Raw genomic sequence first — 22,269 nt, 5'->3', positions numbered from 1 at the left:
ACACTTGCTGCTTGCGGCTTTCTTTGTCACACCCGGGGCTTCTGCACTTTTAGAATAGCCTATATAGGCCTACATTTTTAAAGGTTTATTTAAAGACAGGAAAACGGGTAGAGTCAGAAATTGGGGAGAGAGAAAGAGCGGGTGCTGCAAAGGGGCACGTGGCAAATGAGCCACAGGCCGGGCCCAAACCCGGGCTGACCAGCCGGAGAACCACAGCCTTCACACATGGGGCGTGCGCAACCACCAGACGCCTCAAACAAACGTTTTGAATATATAATGGATAATCATTTGACAATTAGGCCTACCAATTTTATCACATGCTAAAAGTAAGCTATTTGTGGTTTTTGGGGCAGTTTTTGCGTTTAGTGGATAGGACAGCTTAAGAGAGAAAGGACATGTTAGGAGGTGAGAGTGGGGGATGATATGCAGCAGAGGGTCGAGGTCGGATTCTTTACCAAGTTGTTGTTCCGGCTTGAGCACTGAGCAGGTGTTCATGTGCATTTTACAACCCGGCAACTCGTTTTTCCTAGTGATGTGTCGGTCATGAACGATTCGTTCAAAACGAACGAATCATCTGGTTGAACGAACTGAACTGAATCATTTACTAAAAAGAGTCAACTTCAGTTGCTCTCTCCTCTCTTCCGTCTCGTGTCTCAAAGCTCCCGTTCACAGTACGTTCAGTGAACGAACTGAACGAGAGTTCCGACGTGAATCACTGAACGAACTGAACGAGAGCTCCGACGTGAATCACTGAACGAACTGAACGAGAGCTCCGACGTGAATCACGCTCCGACGTGAATCACTGAACGAACTGTACGAGAGCGCCGACGTGAATCACTGAACGAACTGAGAGGAAGAGCGGAGCTCTCGTTCAGTTCGTTCACTGAATGAACTGAGAGGGAGAGAGAGACTCAGAGCTCCCGTTCAGAATCAGTACACACAATCACTTTCACCACCCGTTTTTCATATTTTAGGTTTCACTACGCAAATAAAAGATGTACGCAAATAAATATTAGGTTATTAATTATTTTTAATTAGATAAAATGAAAACAATAAAAAATAAAAGTGAGAAACATAAATTACAGTGCAATTAAAACTCAAAAGATAAAAAACAATAGGCTATCAAAAAGAAAATACAAAAAAGTAAATATAGACTAAAACTACAGTGCAAAAACAAATATTAAATAGACAAGGTAGAAACTATTTACAATGGTCTACATTTTAAAAATGTCACAAACAAAATATTAACTTAAATGTGCAATCACAAACAAAATAAACTGTAGTGCAAAACAAAGTCAAGAGACAACAAAAAAAATCACCAGCATGCCAGGTGAGCAATATTGTTGCAAACAATGGGAATATCAGTGAAAATTAAGATTCATTGATTTTCTTCTAATAATCTTCAATTAAGATTACATGTGCAGGTTTGCATTGATGAATACCAGCTGACGGACCTTTGAAGAGCTGAGCCGGCTCCTTCTCTCTGAAACTATCTGCCCCGTTTTACTGAACACTCTCTCAGACGGGACAGATGTGGCCACAATGCAGAGTCTCCTCTTCATGAATTCACAGATTCTGGGATATACCACCCTTCTACTTTGCCACCAAGTGAGGGGGTTTGAGGACCTGGGCACTAGAGGCTCCTCTATAAATCCACGGACCTCTAGCACAGAATCTGCAGTTGGATTGCGACTGCTTGTCACAAGCCCAAAGACCTGCTCATCAAACTCTTTCCAGACTGCACTCTCCTGTGTGGAGCTCCCCTCTTGTGCTTCTGCTCCCTCTTCTTCTCCCTCAGCCTGCTGGTTGGGGAATGTCATCCTTGCTGCAGAATTGCAGAGGCGATGAAACACATTGTCAGCTGCCTCATCCTGCCGAAAGGCCTTCTTCTTGAACCTCGGGTCAAGTGCTGCTGCCTCAGAGAGCAAAACATGGGACTCTATTTTATGGAACTGGTGAGACATTTGGGAACAGATGTTGTCCACCAATTTCCTAACTGGTTCACTGAGGTTTCCAGCAGCTCGTTGGTGGCTTGATGCAATCTTTTGAAGACCTCTTGCCAAAAGGATGACTTTTGAAGCTGTCACATACCTGAGTGAAAGAGAAAGAAGGGTTAGGCCTCTTAGTGATAATAATATGCATGTTGTTATTATTAATACCAGTATAACTATTAGTAGTAATCGTTGTAAAATGATCATATTCATAATCATTAGTTTGAAAAATAGCAATGAAAAGCTCTAGCTAGGAAGTAAGATAAAGCCTTTGAAGCTCCTCTGAAGTCAAGTTCCTGTGGTGATGACCTAGAGTAGCTTGATTGACAGGTTTATGACTTTGTTTTGATGTGACTGTGCAAGTGAAAATTAGGCCTTCAAAATCACAGTATTATCACGACAATGCAATAATATTGAAAAACACGTACCCTTCACCGCTTATTTCAACTGTGACCTCCTCAAAGGGCTTCAGAACATTGCAGGCCTGTTGCATCTCCTCCCACTCTTCTGGAGATAGGGTGGCCAGTCTAGGATTTGTTAAGGCCAGTGTTGTGATGACAGCCTCTCTGTTCTGCAGTATTCTCTCCAGCATGTAATATGTTGAGTTCCAACAAGTTGGGCAATCCTGTTTCAGACGCAGTTCTGGCAACCCCAACTGGTTTTGTGTGGCCTTCAGTTTTTCAGAGGCAACTGTGCTCTTGTGCATGTATTCCACAATTGCCTTGACCTTATCTACTGTAGGTTTAATAGCAGCAATGCCACTATGTACAATGAGGTTCAGGGTGTGGGCAAAGCAGAATAGGTGGGGCCAACCTGTGTTCTGGATGGCCTTCACAACATTGGCAGCATTGTCAGAGACACAGGCAACAACTTTATGCACAATGTTCCACTCCCTTGCAACCCTCAAAAGTTGCTCTGCCAGATTGTCAGCTGTGTGCCTGTCGCTCATTTCCAAACAATCTAGCAGGACGGACACATTTTGAAAGTCAGAAATGAAATGACATGTCACAGACATGAAGGAAGTTGTTGTCCTGGATGTCCAGCAGTCTGTGGTGAGACACACTGCTTCAGCTTTATCCACTCTTTCTTGAACTTTTTCATGTGTCCTCCTGTACAGCTCTGGGATAATTGAATTTGACAGTGTTTTGCGGCTTGGCAGAACATAGTTGGGGTTCAGTTCCTTTGTGTATTGCCGAAACCCCTTATCTTCAACAATGGAAAAAGGCTGCAAATCAAGTGCAATCATCTTTGCCAGCACCTCATCCATTGCCCTTTGCCTCATGGGGTCGATAGGCCTCGACACAAAGTGAGTGAGGGTGGCTTGTGCACGCCTTGCTCTGGGCCTATCTGTTGCCCCTTGTGTGGATACAGCAGTGCGAGTACTGGCTGGAGCAGTGCTGGTGCTGCTGCTGTCTTCTACTGTAGGAGCAGGCTGAGGCTCTTGTCTTACCTGTTCAAGCTGCACAGTTGGATGTTTTGACTTTAAATGTCTGTGGAGATTTGCTGTTGACCCACCTTTGGTGGAGAGCTTTGCTTTGCAAATCGTGCATGATGCGGCTGCTGGTGGAATAAATTCAAATAGTGTCCAGATAACGCTTCTCCTTCTTGACTCACTCATCTTGTTTATTCACTGTCTTACTCCTTTGATAATGGGGGAAGGGTGTTTGTTCATGAGGGTACATGGTCAGGGTGATCAGGGGAACATACCAAGTAATAGGGGAGGAGGGGAAGGGACCTTAGAGGGGGATGGTAGGGGGAAATTCAGTAGAGTGACCTTAAGTTTACAGTAAAAATGCATTTTTTAAGTGTGTATGTGTGTGGAGGGTCAAGTTAGGTCAACTGAGACATAGTTTTTTGCAGATTTTGACAACTGTCAATGTGTGTGTGTGTGTGTGTGTGTGTGTGTGCTTGTTCTGTGGGGTCACATCTCCCTAATAATGGTTGAGTCCAGGTGACAGATAGTTTCATAACAAAACAACAAAAACACTTTTTATATTGACAATATTTGTATACAATTTGCATGGCCATGCATTTACATCTACAGTTAAGACATTAAACAAAGCTGCCTAATATATAATCATAGTTTGTTTAAAAAGCAGCCCTTGCCAACAAAGTAGCCTAAATTAGCCTATATTATTATTTTAAAAATCTGCTTATGTAATTTAAAATATAACTGTTCTGGTACAGGATATATTCGTTGCCATGCATATTTTCTGCATGTAGCCTATATTAAGTTAAATTAATTGTCATTCATGATAATGTTTGCAAACTGAAAGCTTCATAACAACAAGCACATACATTTTCGCGACACCCAGCTTAATTGTTATTAATTAATGATCGTACAAATCATTGACTGACTGGTCAAAGTGATTGTGTGTACTGATTCTGAACGGGAGCTCTGAGTCTCTCTCTCCCTCTCAGTACGTTCAGTGAACGAACTGAACTTGAGCTCCGCCTCCTCTCTCTCCCTCTCAGTCAGACAGTCAGTGAGTGATTTATGTACTGAACGTACTAAACAGAACGGTCGGGGAAAATAAATGTGATTGTTTTAGCAGCTTTCAGTTTGCAAACTGTGGCTTTATCCAACTAAATTCTCAGCTCATTAGTTTATTATTCACCACCAGCTGTTCTCAGTACGATCGCGAGCAGAACTAAACGTTCGGCCGTGTTTCAGTTTATTAAATTCTGATTCACAGACAGCGCTGCAGAGAAGTACTGAACGATTCGGTGAACGAATCATTTGAACGAATCACTTTACTGAACTGATTCTACTGATTCAGTACACTGAAAAGAACTGCTTTTCACATCACTAGTTTTTCCGATGTGTAAAAATAATGGACGGGACAAGCTTCCCGGTGGAGTGAAGCTTTTATTTTTAGAGCTCCCCCTGCTGACTGGCTGCAGTATAGGTCATAAACCCCGCCTCCTCAATGATAACAGACGGGATGTGGGTCAAACTGTGAAGTGAATAAATAAGTCTGGTAAGGTCTCAAAAAAGTATCTAGGGCAAAAACAAAGCCAAATAATTGTAGTCTGGCCTGCATCATTACTAATGTGTACATGTTTACAGTCTGAGTGATAAGTGGGCTATACCGAGAGGAACAGGTTTTACTTTCACCGTGCAGGCTGAAATTCATAGGACTATATATGAGGATAGAATATTTCTCTATGTATCCAGATAAAACTAAAGGTAAGATCTGATTTAATATAACTGTTACTGATTTAAGAGACTAACCGAAACGTGAAAGCAAACATCAACAACCTGCGGTGGTGTAATGTAATATTAACCGAGCATCATGCTGCTTAAACGTGATAAATATTCTGCATTGTCTTCCACACACCAATTCAACAGTCACAAGTTGATCATATTGTAAATGTAATGACGCTCATTGAGAATTTGTACAAAAAATTGACAAAACCTGACAAAAACTGCGATGATTGTGACGGTGTCTGTATATAGCTGTATGTATAAGCGGCAATAGAGGGTATTTCAGATGACTGACTTGTATAAAAGGTGCACTAATTCTACTTAACACCTTTGAAAGGAAGTTGTTAATGCAGGAGACCAGTGTTACACACAACAGGCTGCTGTTATTGTAGTTAGGAGGAGACACAGGCACAATAAAAGAAGGCATAAAGATCGCGTTTTTCCCCACACATGTTAATATGTTTTAAATGTCATGCATTTATTTTTTATTTCTCTTCAATAATCGTTACTGAAGAGAAACACCATGATTAAAATTGAGGCTATTGTTGCCTTTTTATTGCCAAACAAAACTGAACATCCACAGCCTCTGCATTCAAAAGAATTTCAACATTGACATTTCTGTCGTCCTATTTCCCTAATTTCGCCAACATTATATTTTAAACCGGGATTTCCTTTTTCTCGGGTTGTGCGTCTCTCCCCCAGCTCGCCCCCTCTGGTGCGCTCCTCTCCACAATGCGCTCGTCTCCTCCCTCTAAAGCCCGCTGCTGCTACTCTGTAGGACGCTAGGATTGGGGTACCTCACCACTGCTTCGATACCTCTTGCCAGGGCGTTTGGTTTATGTCCGATCAGACACAGCGCTGGCCAGCTGTCTGGTGCGCAACAATGGCCCGAGTGTCGCGCCTGATCGCCCGAGCCACAGAGGACGCAGCTCGCACCTCCTGCGCAACAAGTCATTCAAAAGATGGAGGGAAGAAAAGAGAGGCCCTGTTTAATGCCGAGGTTTTTTTTATAATAAATTTATATACATTTTCTTTTTGTGATATTCAGATTTATCTGCTATAACTCGAAAATACTGTAATACTTCAATACATATTTTGCGCTTGCAGTCCTCCTTCTTTCCGTCCAAACTCTCCATGACATAAACCTGTATAACCCGCAAAAGCCTAAGTTAAATACTACCTCCTCCACAAGGTTTGCGGGGTGTAACTTAGCTGTTATTTACTATACTATTCCTTCTCTAAACGGGAGACATGTAAACAAGGGCCGCTTCCATCTATCATCCTGGTTAATGTACGCTCCCTCCGCAATAAAACGGACGAGTTACAGGCCAACATTAACCACATGCATGAGTACAGGACTGCCTCTGTTCTTGCTTTTACTGAGAGGTGGTTGAATAAGAACGATAATGATAACACGCTGCACGTTGATGGCTTCTCCCCCCCCTTAAAGACTTGATCGAGACAGTAAGCTCACTGGGAAACAACATGGCGGCGGCGTGTGTCTTTATGTAAACACACGCTGGTGCTCGACGATCGTCGTGAGGGAGAAACTGTGCACTTCGGACATTGAGCTTCTGGCTGTCTCCCTTCGCCCTTTCTATCTCCCCAGAGAATTTCCACAGCTTTTTCTCATCCTGGTTTACATCCACCCCAGAGCTAACGCAGCCAATGAACACATCACAAACTTATTAAATAAACTGGAACTCATATCACCGGACTCTCCCAAATTCATCTTGGGCGATTTCAACCATTGCTCTCCTGAAAAAGCACTAAAAGGCTACCAGCAGTACATTACATGCAGCACCCGCCTGGGGAAGACACTGAATAAATGCTATGGTTCAGTTCCTAACGCATACAGATCTGTTGCTCTCCCCCACTTGGCTCTGCTGACCACCATGCCATCCTGCTTGCTCCAGCATATACTCCTGTAATAAAGAGGGTTAAGAAAGTTGTTAAGAACATCAAGCAGTGGACCAACGAAAGCATTCTTACTGCCAAGCTCAAGTACAAGAACAAAGTGGAGGAAAAATTCACACAGGGGAACCTCCGCACAGCTTGGCAGGGCCTCAAAAACATGGCTGCTGTGAACACTGCTGCTACCAACATCAAAACCCTCGAGGTTGCAGGCAGCAGCTCTACTTCTCTCCCCAACGATCTCAACTCATTCTACACCAGATTCGAGAAGGACAACACCACGCAGCTGGAAGGAACAGTGCCCATGCTCAAGCCCAGTGACTCTGCACTCACCTTCAGCAGAGAGGATGTGGTGAGCATCAGGAGGACAAGGGAGAGCAGCTCACCTGGTCCAGACAACATCAGTGGCCGCATCCTGAAGCACTGTGCCGAGCAGCTAGGGGGCGTGTTTCAGACCCTGTTCCAGAGCTCTATGGACAGCAGCACAGTCCCCCAGCTGTGGAAACACTCCACAGTTATCCCCATTCCCAAGAAAAGCCCCGCCAAATCACTGAACGACCTCAGGCCTGTGGCCCTCACGTCTCTGGTGATGAAGGCCATGGAGAGGATCATAAAACAACACATCATCAGAGAAACCGACTCCCAGATGGACCCGCTACAATTTGCTTATCGTGCAGACAGAGGTGTCGATGATGCAAAAACATTCATAATAGACACTGTTCACAAACACCTGGAGCACCCCAACACCTCAGCCAGACTCCTGTTTGCAGACTTCTCCTCTGCATTCAACACCCTGCAGCCTCACATCCTGGCTGACAAACTTTCAACTTGCTTCCATCTGAACGACCAGCTTATCCTGTGGTTTTTGGACTTTCTGACCAACAGATCACAGAGAGTTCTGGTCAACAACACCTTCTCCAACCTCCAACACACCTCAACTGGCTCCCCTCAGGGCTGCATGCTCTCACCTCTGCTCTTCATCCTCTACACCGATGACTGCAGAACCACACAGCCAAACTGTCACCTGGTGAAGTACGCGGACGACACAGTTCTCCTGTCTCTGCTTCAGTTCTTCAGGAGTTTGTGGAGTGGTGTGACAGCTCCTGCCTCGAACTGAACGTGAGCAAGACCAAAGACATGGTGGTGACCTTCTCCAACAAGCAGAGGGAACTGGCTGCAGCTGCAATCACCACAATCCATAGGAATCCTGTCGAACTAATAGAGGAGTATAAGTACCTGGGTACCATCTTCGACAGCCTGCTGAAATTCTCCTCCAACACTGAGGAGATTCTCAGGAAATGTCAGCAGCACCTTATTAACTTATTGTTTAGTATCTAGTATTTAGCCTACTTGCACATAGCTCTGTATATATATATATTTATTTCTCGTTTACTGCACATAGTTCTGATGACATCTGTTTACATCTGTTAGTCCGATCACTGTCCACTTATATCTACTCTTTTTATATTTTGTATTTTAAGTTAAGTTTAAGCTTTAAGTTGTATTTAAATTGACACTTTATATTTAGGTTAAAATGTTTCGTACTTGCACTGTTGTTAATTTACTGCTCTGTGTGCCTTTGAATTGCCCCCTGGGGACAAATAAAGTTTTTTGAATTGAATTCAATTGAATTCAATTCAATAAGTGATTGGTAAACCAGAGTTAAAATATTCATCAGGTGGAGTCTCTGTTGTGATTTTTTGTAGACAGAGTCAGCATGCTGTGAAAAGGAGAGGCAGATATCTGTTCCCAGATATTTAAAAGAAAGAACCTGCTCTACAAGCTGACCCTGGATTGTGAGTGGTTGGAAGAGAGGTGATGGTGATTTTCCTCCGCACCCACAGCTCCTTAGTCTTTGTGATGTTGAGGTCCGGTGAGTCTTCTCCAATTGTCTGGACCAGGTTGTTGACTGCCTGCTGGTATTGAGTCAGGGCAGTGGTGTCAGTCAGTTGCGCAACCAGGACCATGTCATCTGCAGACTTAAAAAGTGTCATTCCTTCACTGTTGCAGGAGATGTTGTTTGTGTAGACCGAGAAGAGAATGGGAGATAAAACACAACCCTGGGGAAGACCTGTGTTTAAAACCAATTTACTGGAATTAAAACCATTTAAAAAGACCTGTTGTGGTCTTTCATGTAAAAAACTCTTAATCCATAAAACCAGTGTAGGGTGGACATTAAGGGGACATCCCAGAGGCGGCGCAACAGTGTCTGTGTGTACAGTATTGAAAGCAGAGGAGAAGTCCATGAATAAAATCCTAGTGTGGGGATGTGCAGAGTCAAGGTGTTTGGTGACAATGTCTAAAAGTGTGAGACTTGCATTCTCTACACCACATTTTGCTTTATAGGCAAATTGTAGGGGATGAAGTTTGTTAGACAACATTTTAGACAGATGGTCACACACTACTCTCTCCATACATTTACACAACACAGAGGTCAGGGCCACCGGTCTGTAGTCCTTAAGGTCCTTAGCATGTGTCTTTTTTGGGATTGGGATTATAGTGGATTCCTTCCACTGGTTGGGGACACACCCAGAATCCAAAAGGTGCTGAAACAGTCTGGTGAGAATCCCACCTAGCTGGGTGGAGCATTCCTTGAGCACCCTACCTCTAAGCCTGTCAGGGCCAGAGGCCTTGTGTGGGTTGACTCTGTGCAGGATGGAGGTAACCAGTTGTTCATTAATAGTGAGGGCTTGGTGGGGGGAACTAGAGGTTGGGGCAGATCCAGTTGGTTGGTGTGTTGCTGCTGCTGTTAAAACAGGTGAAGAAGATGTTGAGTTCTTCTGCAAAGGAGCTAGAGTCTGGGCAGTTAACCAGTGCAGGTTTAGGGTCTCTTCCCATCATGGTGTTTAAACCCTGCCACGCCTCCCTTGCATTTCCAGAGGTTAATTTCTGTTCCACTTTTTTTTTTGTAGTTGATCTTAGCCAGCCTAGACATCCTTCTGAACTCTTTCTCTAGTTCCTTTACCCTAAGATTGTCTCTTAGGCCATTTTCTTCTGGACCAGGCAGATTTTCATGTCCCTTGTAACCCATTTTTTGTTGTTTGGATGAATGGTTATTTGTTTGGTTGTAGTGACAGTGTCCTCACAGAATGTAATGTAAGCGGTAAATACATCTGTCAACATGTTAGGATCACTGCCGCAGTCATTAAAAAACAAATCCCAGTCAGTCAGTTCAAAACAACCTTTTAGTGATTCAGTTGCTTCTTTATTCCAGACTCTGATATTTTTTGTGATGGGTTTTCCTGTTTTCAATTGCGATCCGTATCTTGGCAGTAACAAGATGACGTTGTGGTCAGAGCGGCCGAGAGGTGGGCGTGGTTTTGAAATGTATGCATCAGGGATATTGCCATAGCACAAGTCCAGTATGTTTTGCATTCTGGTGGGAGTTGTGACGTATTGCTCCATATTGGGCAGATATGTGGTGATGTCACACCTGTTAAAGTCCCCCAGTACAAACACTGGCTGCTCTCCAGTCTGATTGACAGCTCTGTTATAACAATCAGATATGTGCTCAGCAGCGAGGTTGAAATCCGGCCCTGGTACAGACACTAAAACGACAGTAATCTGGGAGAACTCTCTGGGTAAATAGTGTGGTCTGAAGGACACAGTCATTATTTCGTAGTGTTTACAGCACTCAGTTTCCCTTACCGTGAAGTGTGTTGCCCATTTGCAGTTGACAGCCATGCAGAGCCCGCCCCCAATCGTCTTCCGCGTTTTCGACACATCTCTGTCAAAGCGAATGATGTTAAAGCCATCTAGAGGTAAGTCCGCATCCCCAGTCAGCCATGTCTCTGTGAAACAGAAAAGGCTGGTTTGCCGATAATCCAGATCGAACCTGACGAGAGTGGAGAGTTCCTCAGCCTTATTCCGTAGCGATCGCACGTTGGATAGGGTTATGGCAGGTAAAGGTAGCCGGCTGCCTCTCCTCCTTAGCCTGTTACATATCCCTCCTCTTGATCCTCTTTTCCTTCGTATTCGCTTCTGCTTGTTTCCCCGAAGTAACACAAGAGGTATGTCTTTAGTGAGGAGGGATACCTGCGCTGGCTCTGGCTGAAAGAGTTTCAGCTCCAACAGGTAGCCCCGTGAGTAGGTGAGCCTGCCTTGGTTGGTGGCTGCACCGGTAGAGAGCAGATTCTGTTTACGTGCCATAAGCTAGTGATCAGCAGCAAAAGGCAGGCTAGATACAACACAGTTGCCGTAAACATTCTGACAAAATCAGGAAAAGACGAGAGGACATACAAGAAAAACGCAGAAAAACACACTACTTAACACACACACACACACACACACACACACACACACACACACACACACACACACACACACACACACACACACACACACACACACACACACACACACACACACACACACACACACACACACACTGAGCGTGTCAGGAGTCGCTCTTGTAGAGTGCGCCCCCTGTTATATGCTTCACTTCTCATACTTCCTCTTAAATATAATTGTAAATGAACTTTTTACTGCGGTTCTATGTAAATAAGTTTACAAATTGTTCTCAGCAAAGTCTGTTGGCATGTTTGCACTTTAGAGTTTATCTAAGTTTAAAAAAAAATATCCCCTTTGTTCTACACAGAGAGAAAAAATAGGTTTTGTAGGTTTGCACTTTACAGTTTAGAGTTTGTAAGTACTTGAATTCAATACATGTAAAATAAAATAAAAAAAATAATAATAATAATTACAAAAAAATATTCTGCTTATCAATGTAAATATTGTACATTTATCGTTCTATTCAGGACAAAGTTCTGCATTTGTTGTGTCCAAATATGTTTTTCATTGTATTTGCATGTGTCCTGTCTGAGTTTGTTTTGTTTTCCAAGTATGTCTTGTCCTGTGTCCTCATGGCCTGCACCTTGTTGTGGTGAGTGGGCGGCCTGTGTATAAATGTTGTGTTGTGAAGGAAAGCACACACATTATTTATTTCAATTCATGATCTTTTATATTTATTTGTTAAACATTCATTTTTGTGCTGTTTTTATGCCTTCATTAGAGAGACAGGGCCGTGGACAGAGCGGGGAACAACACACAGGAACCACATGTCATATTGCAACCCAGGCCGCCTGCCCTGAGGCCTCTGCACAAACTTGTTATTTCTACTCTGAAACAGCCTATTTTGAACGTGGTGTGTATTTGACTTCCTGTATTCCTGAAGCCAGCCTCAGGCGGACACTCGACAAACTGCAGGATTTTGCACTTCCACATTGGCTTCATTCATTGCCACTTGTCCGTAATACTACAAATAAGGGTCTTCAGATATTAATTTTATTTTTAATATAAAGGACAGGAAAGTTCAGAATCTGGGGCGGTTTGTTCAAAGTAACCCAAAAGGATTAAACCGTGAAATATAGACATATGTACCTGTTTTGCAGGTTATTGATTACCTGATGCCCCCTACTGGTTTCATAGTGCAACTTGCCAATTAAGTACTGAATCAGGATCAGCCGTACCTGGAGTAATACTGGTAATACAACCAGAACCCCTTGAGCTGCATGATAGAACTAGAATAGGTTTGAGGTACAAGTATAGCAGTAAGTATAATAATAAACTAAGTAATAACTATTTTTGTTTCTGTGAGGGCTTCCTTCCACAGTCCAAAGGGGTTCGCCGTGGGGAGAAAAAAGTAAGGGATACCATCAGGTGGAATGGCTGGGGTACAGCAGAGTTTGGGGGGGGGGGGGGGGGGGGGTAAAAGAAAGGGGAGAGAAAAGAGAGAGTGGGAGGAAGAGCTGTGACAGACCTGAACAGTGTGATGACTACCCTTGTTTGCTAAAAAGAACACAAACTTGCGTAGATAAATATTTAAACAATAGAATGGTTGAACATCAAACTCTTAAAGTAAAGGTAAATCTTGTTTTTTTTTTTCCCTGCAAAGATTTTGTTTGAAAAACCACATCCAGCACCATCCTACTGGATTTGGTCTTTCAAACAAAGGGTGATATTATTTAAAAATATAACATTTCTCAAAAAAAGGCCAAGATCCCTAAACTTTATCTGAGGATGATGCACAATGCATCTATCAACAGATGAAATAATGGAAGCCATCACACTGTTCACAAAGAGACGGGCTTCGTTCATTTTCTTCGGGCTGCAAGATCTCCACCGGCTCCTCTAGATGATGGCCGAGAAGATGATCCTCATCTGGGGGAACTGCCGATGGAGATCGTGCGACGAGCATGATACCTTTCACTCGGCCAAGGTCATTCCCGCCGCAGTGAATGAGCAGGACATCTGGAACAGCTCTTCCTTGAAGACACTGGTGAAAGAAGGGGAGAAAGTTCCTCCAGACCATGCCACCCCCAGCCAACCCACTGGACCCGGGCATCCAGACCAAGGTTGGTCCCGATGGTCTCCCTTGCCCTCTTCTCCCCACGGCGAATGAGGCTGTCCCAGATTATGAATATCCTGGGTTCTGTGAATTGTTCAATGAAAAGAAAAACAACCTTTACTGGCCCCTTCCAATGCGAAGGAGCTGCAGCTCTTCTCTGTGCTCCTTCCGGATATCTGAGCTCCTCACCCTACCTCTAAGGCTGAGCCCAGCCCTCCTCTGGAGGAAACTTATTTCAGCCACTTTTATTCACTATTTTATTCTTTCATCACTACCCATAGCTCATGACTATAGGTAAGGATTGAAATGTAGATCAACCGGTAAATTGAAAGCTTTGCCTTTCGACTCAGCTCCCTCTTCATAACGACGGTCTGGCACAATACTGCTGACGCTGTCCCTATCTGACTGTCAGTATCACAATCCTTTTTTCCTTTCCTCGAGAACAAGACCCCAGGATACTTCAACTCCTTGAGCTGAGGCAGGTGCTCACTCCCCACGCGGTGGGAGCAATCCAATGTTTTTCAGACATACAACCATTGCCTCAGACTTGGAGTTGCTGACCCTCATCCCGACTTCTTCTGCCTCTGCTGCAAACCGCCCCAAGGCGGTTTGTGTGTGTGTGTGTGTGTGTGTGTGTGTGTGTGTGTGTGTGTGTGTGTGTGTGTGTGTGTGTGTGTGTGTGTGTGGGTGCTGAGAGATATCTTCCACTATAAGCCCGTCCTGACCAAGCAGCAGTTCCTGCAGTGAGGTTTCTCTCAGAGGAAAATCTCTGTGGTGTGTGACGTCATTAACTTTGTGCAGCAGAAACACAACCAGCTGAAGAAGGTTTGAATAATGTCACTTCTTCTTCATTAAAGTTGTTATTTGATCTCTACCATCAGAGGACTTCCTGTTTCTGTATGAAAGAACAGTCCGAGATCAAAGAATCACATCTGCTTTCTTTGCATGTTTGTATTTTTGCTATTGTACTTTAAACATAATAATAGAACTTAATGTTCAAAATTAATGGATTTAAGAAAATTAAAAGAGGAAATCCACGTATAAATTTAAATATTGCACCCATTATTTTAGTGATATTTTTTCTGGAATGTATCTGTCATGTAGAAAAGGGTCATATTTGTATTCTACACATCATTTTTAAATGTGCAATAACATATATGGCAGTAAATATTTACTTTGTTTATTATGTAACTAACTTTTGTCAGGCCCCGTGTCCACCTAGCGTTGTTTTCAATGAGCAGACAGCGTGCGCAGCAGAAAGCAGCCGCCTGGAGAAAAGGCACAGCGCCCTTCTCCTTTTTCGTGCGGTCACACCGAGCGCTCAAGTTGAGAATCCCTCAACTTTTCAGAAAGGCGCTGTTGACGTCACCGGCACTCTTTTACCAAATATATAATACCCCCCGTAGTTTTACCGCCTACGGATCATGTCTTGTACCCACATCCTTTTTGTGTTTGATCGAGAAATAAACAATCTGAAATAAAAAACATACAGTAAAAAGTAACAGAGCAGTGTCAGTCAATCAGCTGCCGTTGTCAGCTGACTGTTGCCATGGACAGATGTGCAGCGCTTTTCTTCTCAGCGCACAAATGCTTCGTGCTAATGCCCCCCGAGTGCACAACCAGAGCTTTTCTGGTACGATAAAACGCTAGGTGGAGCTTTAAGGGAGCCTTAAAGTGTTGTTGTTGAGGGGATCAACTGCGAAATGAACACTGTTCACACTGTTTCATCATCATCATCATCATCACCATCTCTATTGCCAGCCTCAGGAGTCCATTAGAAAACATTTAAAAGACAAGCAAAATAAAAAACATAGGGTAAAAACACATACAGACAAAACATCACCAATATTCTGAAAGACAACTGTACAAGGATGACTGGTATCGCACGTGTTTATTTAGCTGCTGTCACAAGTAAATTACTTTTTCTTAACTTCATTTCTGTTAAAAAAAGAAAACAGTTTCGCTCCATCCTCATCACCAGCTCATCTCTCCGTTATCACTACCTGCCTCCTCATCCTGTATTCATTGTGTCTTTATCCGTCCCTCCATCCATTATGTTTTTATCCTCCCTTCTCCCCTCTCTGTCCACCTGGCACTTTGACATTACCCCTTCATGATCCAACCTTTCAACATGTGTGTTTTCTTGTTTTTTTGTAGCCCAGAGTCAGATGTCCGGCCCAGAACAAGGAGGGCAGGCCGGACGGCAGAGGAGAAGTTCAGCCCACACTAATCGTAAGTGGAGTGTAGAAGGTTGCTTTCTTAAATCAGTGCTTTAATCAGGTGAGAAGAGTCAGACAGGTCGTGTATTAGACTTCTTAATCAGTGAGCTAAGTTCATTTTCTTCAATTTAATGCCTTTGTGTTTGTTTTTCAGGCGCCTGATCAGCCACTCGTAGTGAATCACACAGAATATCAATCCATCTTTCATGCAGAAAGGTTCTCCTCCAGTTCTCCTGGAAACATGATCACAGAGGAGGAGGCAGATGAGGAGGAAGAGGAGGAGGAAGATGAGCAGGAGGGCGACCGCCTTCAGGTGAGTCTCTCTATCAGGCAAATACAGTGACGGGCCTGATGAAGGCCTTATTCATTACCTCAATCTCTGCAAACACAGCGACATCTGGTGGCTGTTAAAGGTATAGCAGTTCTCAGCACCACACTGCACTTTAATAAATTAAGAAAACGTTTCACTTTCATTATTGTAAAGAGAATTCTAGAGCCAGATTGTTCCAAAACGACAGCACAGAAATAACACAACAAAGTCAAATATAAGTGAAATCCCCCCAAAAAAGTGGATCGGTGTGTCTCTGATTTCTTAGCTGTTAAACTTTCTAAATTGTGAAAATGAATGAAGCTTTTTGGAAAGCAGTGATTTTTAAAAGCTCCAGACGTCATGAAACATTTTTTATTTTCTCTATTTTACACAAAACCAGACAGAATGGGTGGAAAGAAAGATTTTAGAGCTTTTGTATCATCTGCCCATCTCTAGTTATTAAATTGAATTACCTTAAAATATTTGGATCCAAAAAGATTTCAATAAAACAAGATGTTTAGTTCCTCTTGGTTAAAAAATTAACATGGAGGAGATGATCATCTTTGACGGATAGCCAACCATATTTTAAGGAGCAATATATTAAATATCAACTGAATGAAATAATAAAGTGATCTTACTATATGATCAGACATTAAGTAAACATGCTGTGTTGAAGTGCTGGCTTCTCTGACAACAATGCAGCAGCCAGTATGTCCTCCTCCTAACTTTAGATTCTGGTCCTGAATGCTCTGGATTTGTTTGGACCAGAGAAGGAAGGCGGTTTTAAGGAACCCCGACACAACAGTTTTGGGCGCCCCTCAGATTGCCAGGCAAACAACAAACCAACAGGTGTTGCAGCAATGAAAGCGGGCAAGCAAAATGGTTCAGATAGAAGTGACTCTACCCTACCTAAAAAGCCTCGGTATTTCCCTGCTCTCGCCCCAATGACAACTGGGATTGGCTCCAGCCCCCTGCGACCATTAAAGGGAAAAGCGATATAGATAATGGATGGATGGATGGATCTGGCATCACATTAAAAATGAGCATATCGTTTTCCCAAAACAGTGAAATATTTCATTTCAACATTTGTAATGTTGTCTTTGAGCTATTTTCAGTGAAATATGGGGCATTACTGTTTTGCATATCATCACATTCTGTTTTTATTTACATACTACTCTTCTGGATGTAAAATCAGTCTGGTCTGTGTCTCAGTCTCACTCAGAGCTAGAGGGACGACTCTCAGCTCTGGAAGCCCAGCTACAGAGTCTGCAGCCTGGACTGGACCGGATCAGAGTCCTGGAGAGACGCCTGGAAGACCTGGAGAGACGGAGACACACAGATAAGGTTCAGCACTCACTCTTTATCATCAGTTATTTCCCTCATCAGTCAGACAGCAGAGGAAATCTTCTTTATGAAATGTTTCTCACAGAGTGAAGGTGACGTGGTGATCATCTCCAGAGAGAGCTGGGAGAACCTGATGAGCAGAGTCGTTCTTCTGGAAACTCAATCAGAACTTAGAGACACACAGGTACCTCACCTTCATGTATCTCTTTACTTATACTGACTGTATACAAACCTAATCATGGGAACATGTTCAGGTATGTTCTGATTACAAACTTTTAAGATTCAAATCTGAGCGAGAGCAACAGTTTCTACCTCAGATGAAGAAAAACCATTCAGTTGTTGCAGAAGTTAAACTACACAATCAGGGCATTTAGCAAATATATAAACGAAGTAAGCTTTTTTACACACGCATAGTTGGTAACCTGCTTTGAAAAAAGACCAAACATACAGAAATATAATCATTAAAGGTGAGATGGCTACACGAGCCACACAGATACAAACATACCATTAAAAACAAGACATGCTGCTTTCTGGACACAAAGCAATTATTGTGATTACAGTTAAACAATAGTGGTCAAATGTTTGACAATCGGAGGCGGGGTGATTCTGTAGAGTTCTTAATATTTAAACCCAACAACCCCAAACAAATACAACCCTCCCTGTGTACATTCCTACACTTAAAATAATTTCCCAAGAATGAGGAAACCTTTCTTGTTTCTGGTAAAGGTGTGGCAATTGAAAAGAAGTTCCACCTCAGAGATAATTGACTAATACGAGTAAAGCCTCATTGTTTCCTGGGAAGGTTTGGAAGTTCATTCCTCTTGCAAGCTAAGAGGGGAGAGAGAAGAAAAAACCTTCTCTATGTTCTTCTAATAATAATAATAACTTAATATCTATAGCACCTCTAAAAAAAACACACGTTTACAAAGTGCTTTGATGTACAGCAAATGCATAAAAAGAACAAAGCAAAAAGAATCCAAACAGAAAAAAAGACAATACAAAAACCTCTTTAACCCAACCAGCACAAGATGCACCAAGATGGTGATATTTATACTCTGAGCAGAGAAGAGGGAGGTGATTACACACCTTTCCCCCCGTTTGTCTCAAAGAAAGTGTCTGCATGAAACACAAAACTAAGGGAAGGGTTCCCACCCGTCCTGGAAAACCTGGAAAACAGTTGACTAATTTTCCAGTACTGGAAAATCAGAGAAAAAGTCAAATGCCCTGGAAAATCACATGTTGTCCTGGAAAATTATTCCAACACTCTCCTACAGGGTTTGACATTTTCATCACCATACGTTAATAAAAGTATCTATTTGTTGCATAATCCACACTAATAATAATAATAATAATATGTGTGTGGGTGTGAGATGTGTGAGCATTCAAAGTTCATCATGAGACGATACACAGTGTCCTGCAAGCAGACAATGTGGTGGAACCGGTAGCTGGCGTTTGTAGGTGAAGTATTGCAGAACTATGCAGACACACCAACACACAAGTATGTAGTGTTCATGACAGCATAGGCCACTACGACGTAGAGTCAATGCAGAATTATAAGTCAACCCTTTCCTTTACCCTGATTAAATAGTCTCCAGAAGATTCCCTCTAGGTTTGTCTGAAAAGATGTCCTGACCTTCTTGTTTCTATTTTTGAGAATTTGTCATTAGTATTCTGTTTTCAGAGGGAGAAATCAAAAGTGAAAATGAAAACTCTAAATCCCCTCTGGCCCACTGCAGCACCACCCACAGTACATTCAGCTCACCTCCTGTTTGTTAGAAAGAGACGTCACATCGAGCTAATAACAAAACGCCATTTCTGCCCTGAATGGGACAAACCCAGTTTAATGAAAAGTACATGTTAGTGAGGAACAGAGAAACATGGAGGAGCTTCTTCATCACACATACCCAGCTGTAAACTCAGATTATATGTAGAAACGTCAAATGTTACAAATGTAGTGAAGCTTATTCTAGCACTGATCCATTTCTCAGACTGATCTCTGTTTCTGTCCTGTCTCTCTCAGCTCAGTGTCCCACCGCCGTGTGCGTCCTCGTCCTCCGCCTTCTCCAACATGTCTGATGCCTCAAAGGTGAGCTGAACACTCTGCTCTCCGACTGTCCAATCATTTCATGACATCCTGTCCGATCAACAACATGCAAATTTGGCAGTAAGTTTGCTATGTCAGATTAGTCATGCTTACTAAATTATCAAATGTCATTCAGTATTTGTTCAAGCTTCTGATTTTGTCTTCTTTGTAACGTAATTAAATGATTATGATGTTATATCTTTATTTAACCCGGATTTAAGAAGGGGCACCACTTCCTGTTAAAGGAAGAAATTAACTTTAATGGTATAAGTTAATTAATTAATCAGTCAGTTTCATATCTTGAAAGAAGTAAGTTCTGGAAATGTTAAACCAGAAAACACACAAAGTCCTGAATTTTATGTGTAAAATTTAATATAAAAAGGGGTAAACAATAATGTATAGATGAAACATAAAGAATATGATTATTATGATCAGGATAATGCAATTATAATGTATGGTGACATTATATATTTAGTAATGAGATAAGACACGGTATTGTTTGAATGACTTAATCAGAAAATGGTCAAAAAGAAAAAGTTGATAAAGGAATTTTGGGATTCTATTTGGATTTAAAGGAGGGCTCTGAATAGACACGACTCAAGACTCAATCTTCCAACACCCCTTGCCACCAGCAGTCTTACTGTGAGATGTGTTCAATTGAACTCCGCCGGCTGGTCCCACGCTTCAGTCTCTGGCAAGCGGTTCTTTTCAGGCCCAGAGAGGTCCACGGGCCAGATTAGATGCCTTGACACCTTGGTCGGAGTGTGCAGCTGGGATGGAGATTGTACGTCGGTTCAGCTGTCGTCTCAGAAGCTCCAAGAGGATCCAACAGGAAAAATATGAAAGAGTCTTTTGATACGTCGATTTCCAATTCAGATTAACCGGATGGCCATCTTGATGAATCCAAATTAAGGAATTGGCTTTCAAAATTGAAGAGCAAAGACTTTGGAGAAGAAAGTTCAAAAACCTTGCTTGAGCCAGAAAGAATTGATGTTCCAAAAATTGTGCGTGAAAAAGAAAGTTCGGCAGAGACTCGTCTCTACGGCACAAACTTAAAAGAAGTGATTCGGACCGAAGTCCGAAGAGAAGCGAGCAAGCGCTGAAGCTCTAAACTTCAAGAAACCAAAACTAAAAAGAACCCAAAGATCTGAGCTCAGTGTGAACTCTTATCTGCTGGCTGAGAGGAGGGGGGTCTGCAGGCAAAGAGGGGTGCCGCCCACGGGTGACTCCCATTCTGACCGGAGGACAATTGTTCAAACTAAACCGAGTTTACTCAATAAGATTAAGAATAAGAATCCAAACATATATACGTCACCATACATTCATTTCGATATTATTTCTATCAGATCCACGTTGATGTAGGTTCACGTCATATATTTAGACAAACATTTCTATCAGATTCATGTTGAGATGAAAATCACACCACCTGGGAACATCCTCAATTAATCCCAGCCTGTAGGTGAACAAAAACATGTTCTACAGTCAGCATTCTTAATAAGACATATTAATAAAGTAGGAAAAGAAATTGGTGTCTTTAAATAACACCTTCTATAGCTAATATCAAAGAGTATGCTTTATAACACATCTAAATGTATAATTATGAAGGTTACGTGGCTGCTGATAACGGCTACATCTTCTTCAAACAGATTATACAAATGTTATTATCATGATTCATCATGAAACAAACTTGAGCTTGTGTTTTTTTTCTGTAACACATAACGCTGTGTTTGACTATTGGACTAACAGATAAATGTGTCTGATTTATGTAACCAATTGTTAAGAAAGGAAACGTGTTATCTTTGCGTGTATAACACTTTGAGGCTTTTTATTTAACCGCGGTGAAACTTTCTATAGTCCACATTGAAAATGCTAAGTTTGGGAGTTTAATGTTTTAACCTCCTTTCTTTTGTTGTCTGTTAATATCCAGGAGGATCTGAAAGAGAGGCTGGAGAGGATAACAAACATGTACGTTCCTTTTAATTTCTACATACTTAGTCTTTTCTTTTCTACAAAACCTCAGGGAGAGCCTCTGGATGAGGAGAAAATCAATAATACAAAAATAAATAAATCATGATATCACAAAAAAACAGGTTTATAAAGTTGTCCATATAGTTTCTGACACAAGGTGTGTGTGTGTGTGTGTGTGTGTGTGTGTGTGTGTGTGTGTGTGTGTGTGTGTGTGTGTGTGTGTGTGTGTGTGTGTGTAGGATGAAGAGCACCTCCAGCCTGCTGAAGAACTCTGAATCCTCTACAACAGACTGCAAATAATCTAATATAAATAATCATTGTATCCATTGTAAATGTATCCATCCGCCTGTTTTTGGTGTTTTATGATTATAAACTTGGTAATAAACTGGACAAACGTGATTCTAACTTCTAAAGAACAAATATTGTTTTTGCTGTGACAGGAAGACAGGAAAATGTTGGGAGAAGAGAGTGGGGGGATGACATGCAGCAATGGGCCAAGGTACGGATTTGAACAAACAGCCACTGCGACGAGGGCATGTGACATAACCACTAGGCCATCCAGCGCCCAAGTCTTTGTGATGCTTTTAAACTGAGAGGATATTACTTGACAATCATCTGCGACAGGTTGAGCAATCTGATTTAAGTCAGTCCCAGCTCCATGGACACCTCTTCAGTGGCATTTGTACCTACACACGGTCCTATTTCTCAGTCTATAAAATGAGTGAGCAAACATTGGCACATATTGAATTGTGACCCTCACCTCGCAGGTGCTTTTAAAACCCCACCTTGATGTTTTTTTAAAGGAGGTCTTCTAACTTACTTAATCTCTGAGTTATGTAGGCGGCAGTAGCTCAGTCCATAGGGACTTGGGTTGGGAACCGGAGGG

General features: G+C 42.3%; 2 protein-coding genes across 3 annotated transcripts in view; both read left to right on the top strand.

Annotated features, from left to right (window-relative positions):
• LOC109986910 (deoxycytidylate deaminase) overlaps positions 1-22,269 on the top strand; it is an 81,282-nt gene that overhangs the window by 47,352 nt on the left and 11,661 nt on the right. The window lies entirely within an intron of this gene.
• Positions 14,162-21,782, top strand: LOC110002934 (centrosomal protein of 44 kDa-like). The gene is made up of 8 exons (XM_065954826.1): positions 14,162-14,284; positions 15,617-15,691; positions 15,833-15,991; positions 17,201-17,332; positions 17,418-17,516; positions 19,353-19,418; positions 21,343-21,380; positions 21,623-21,782. Exons 3-8 carry the CDS (start codon positions 15,920-15,922, stop codon positions 21,681-21,683), a joined length of 468 nt encoding a protein of 155 aa, XP_065810898.1. The 5' UTR covers positions 14,162-14,284; positions 15,617-15,691; positions 15,833-15,919; the 3' UTR covers positions 21,684-21,782.

The sequence above is a fragment of the Labrus bergylta genome, chromosome 1 (genome assembly GCF_963930695.1).
Source record: "Labrus bergylta chromosome 1, fLabBer1.1, whole genome shotgun sequence".
Classification (NCBI taxonomy): Eukaryota; Metazoa; Chordata; class Actinopteri; order Labriformes; family Labridae; genus Labrus; species Labrus bergylta.
This window is presented reverse-complemented; position numbering and strand designations above follow the sequence as displayed.

Bases quoted from the DNA above. Each gene is read 5' to 3' on its own strand.
- LOC110002934 (XM_065954826.1), top strand. From the start codon at position 15,920: ATGATCACAGAGGAGGAGGCAGATGAGGAGGAAGAGGAGGAGGAAGAT. The intron at 17,333-17,417 runs GTTCAGCACTCA...TGTTTCTCACAG, and splicing joins GACGGAGACACACAGATAAG to AGTGAAGGTGACGTGGTGAT. The intron at 21,381-21,622 runs GTACGTTCCTTT...GTGTGTGTGTAG, and splicing joins CTGGAGAGGATAACAAACAT to GATGAAGAGCACCTCCAGCC.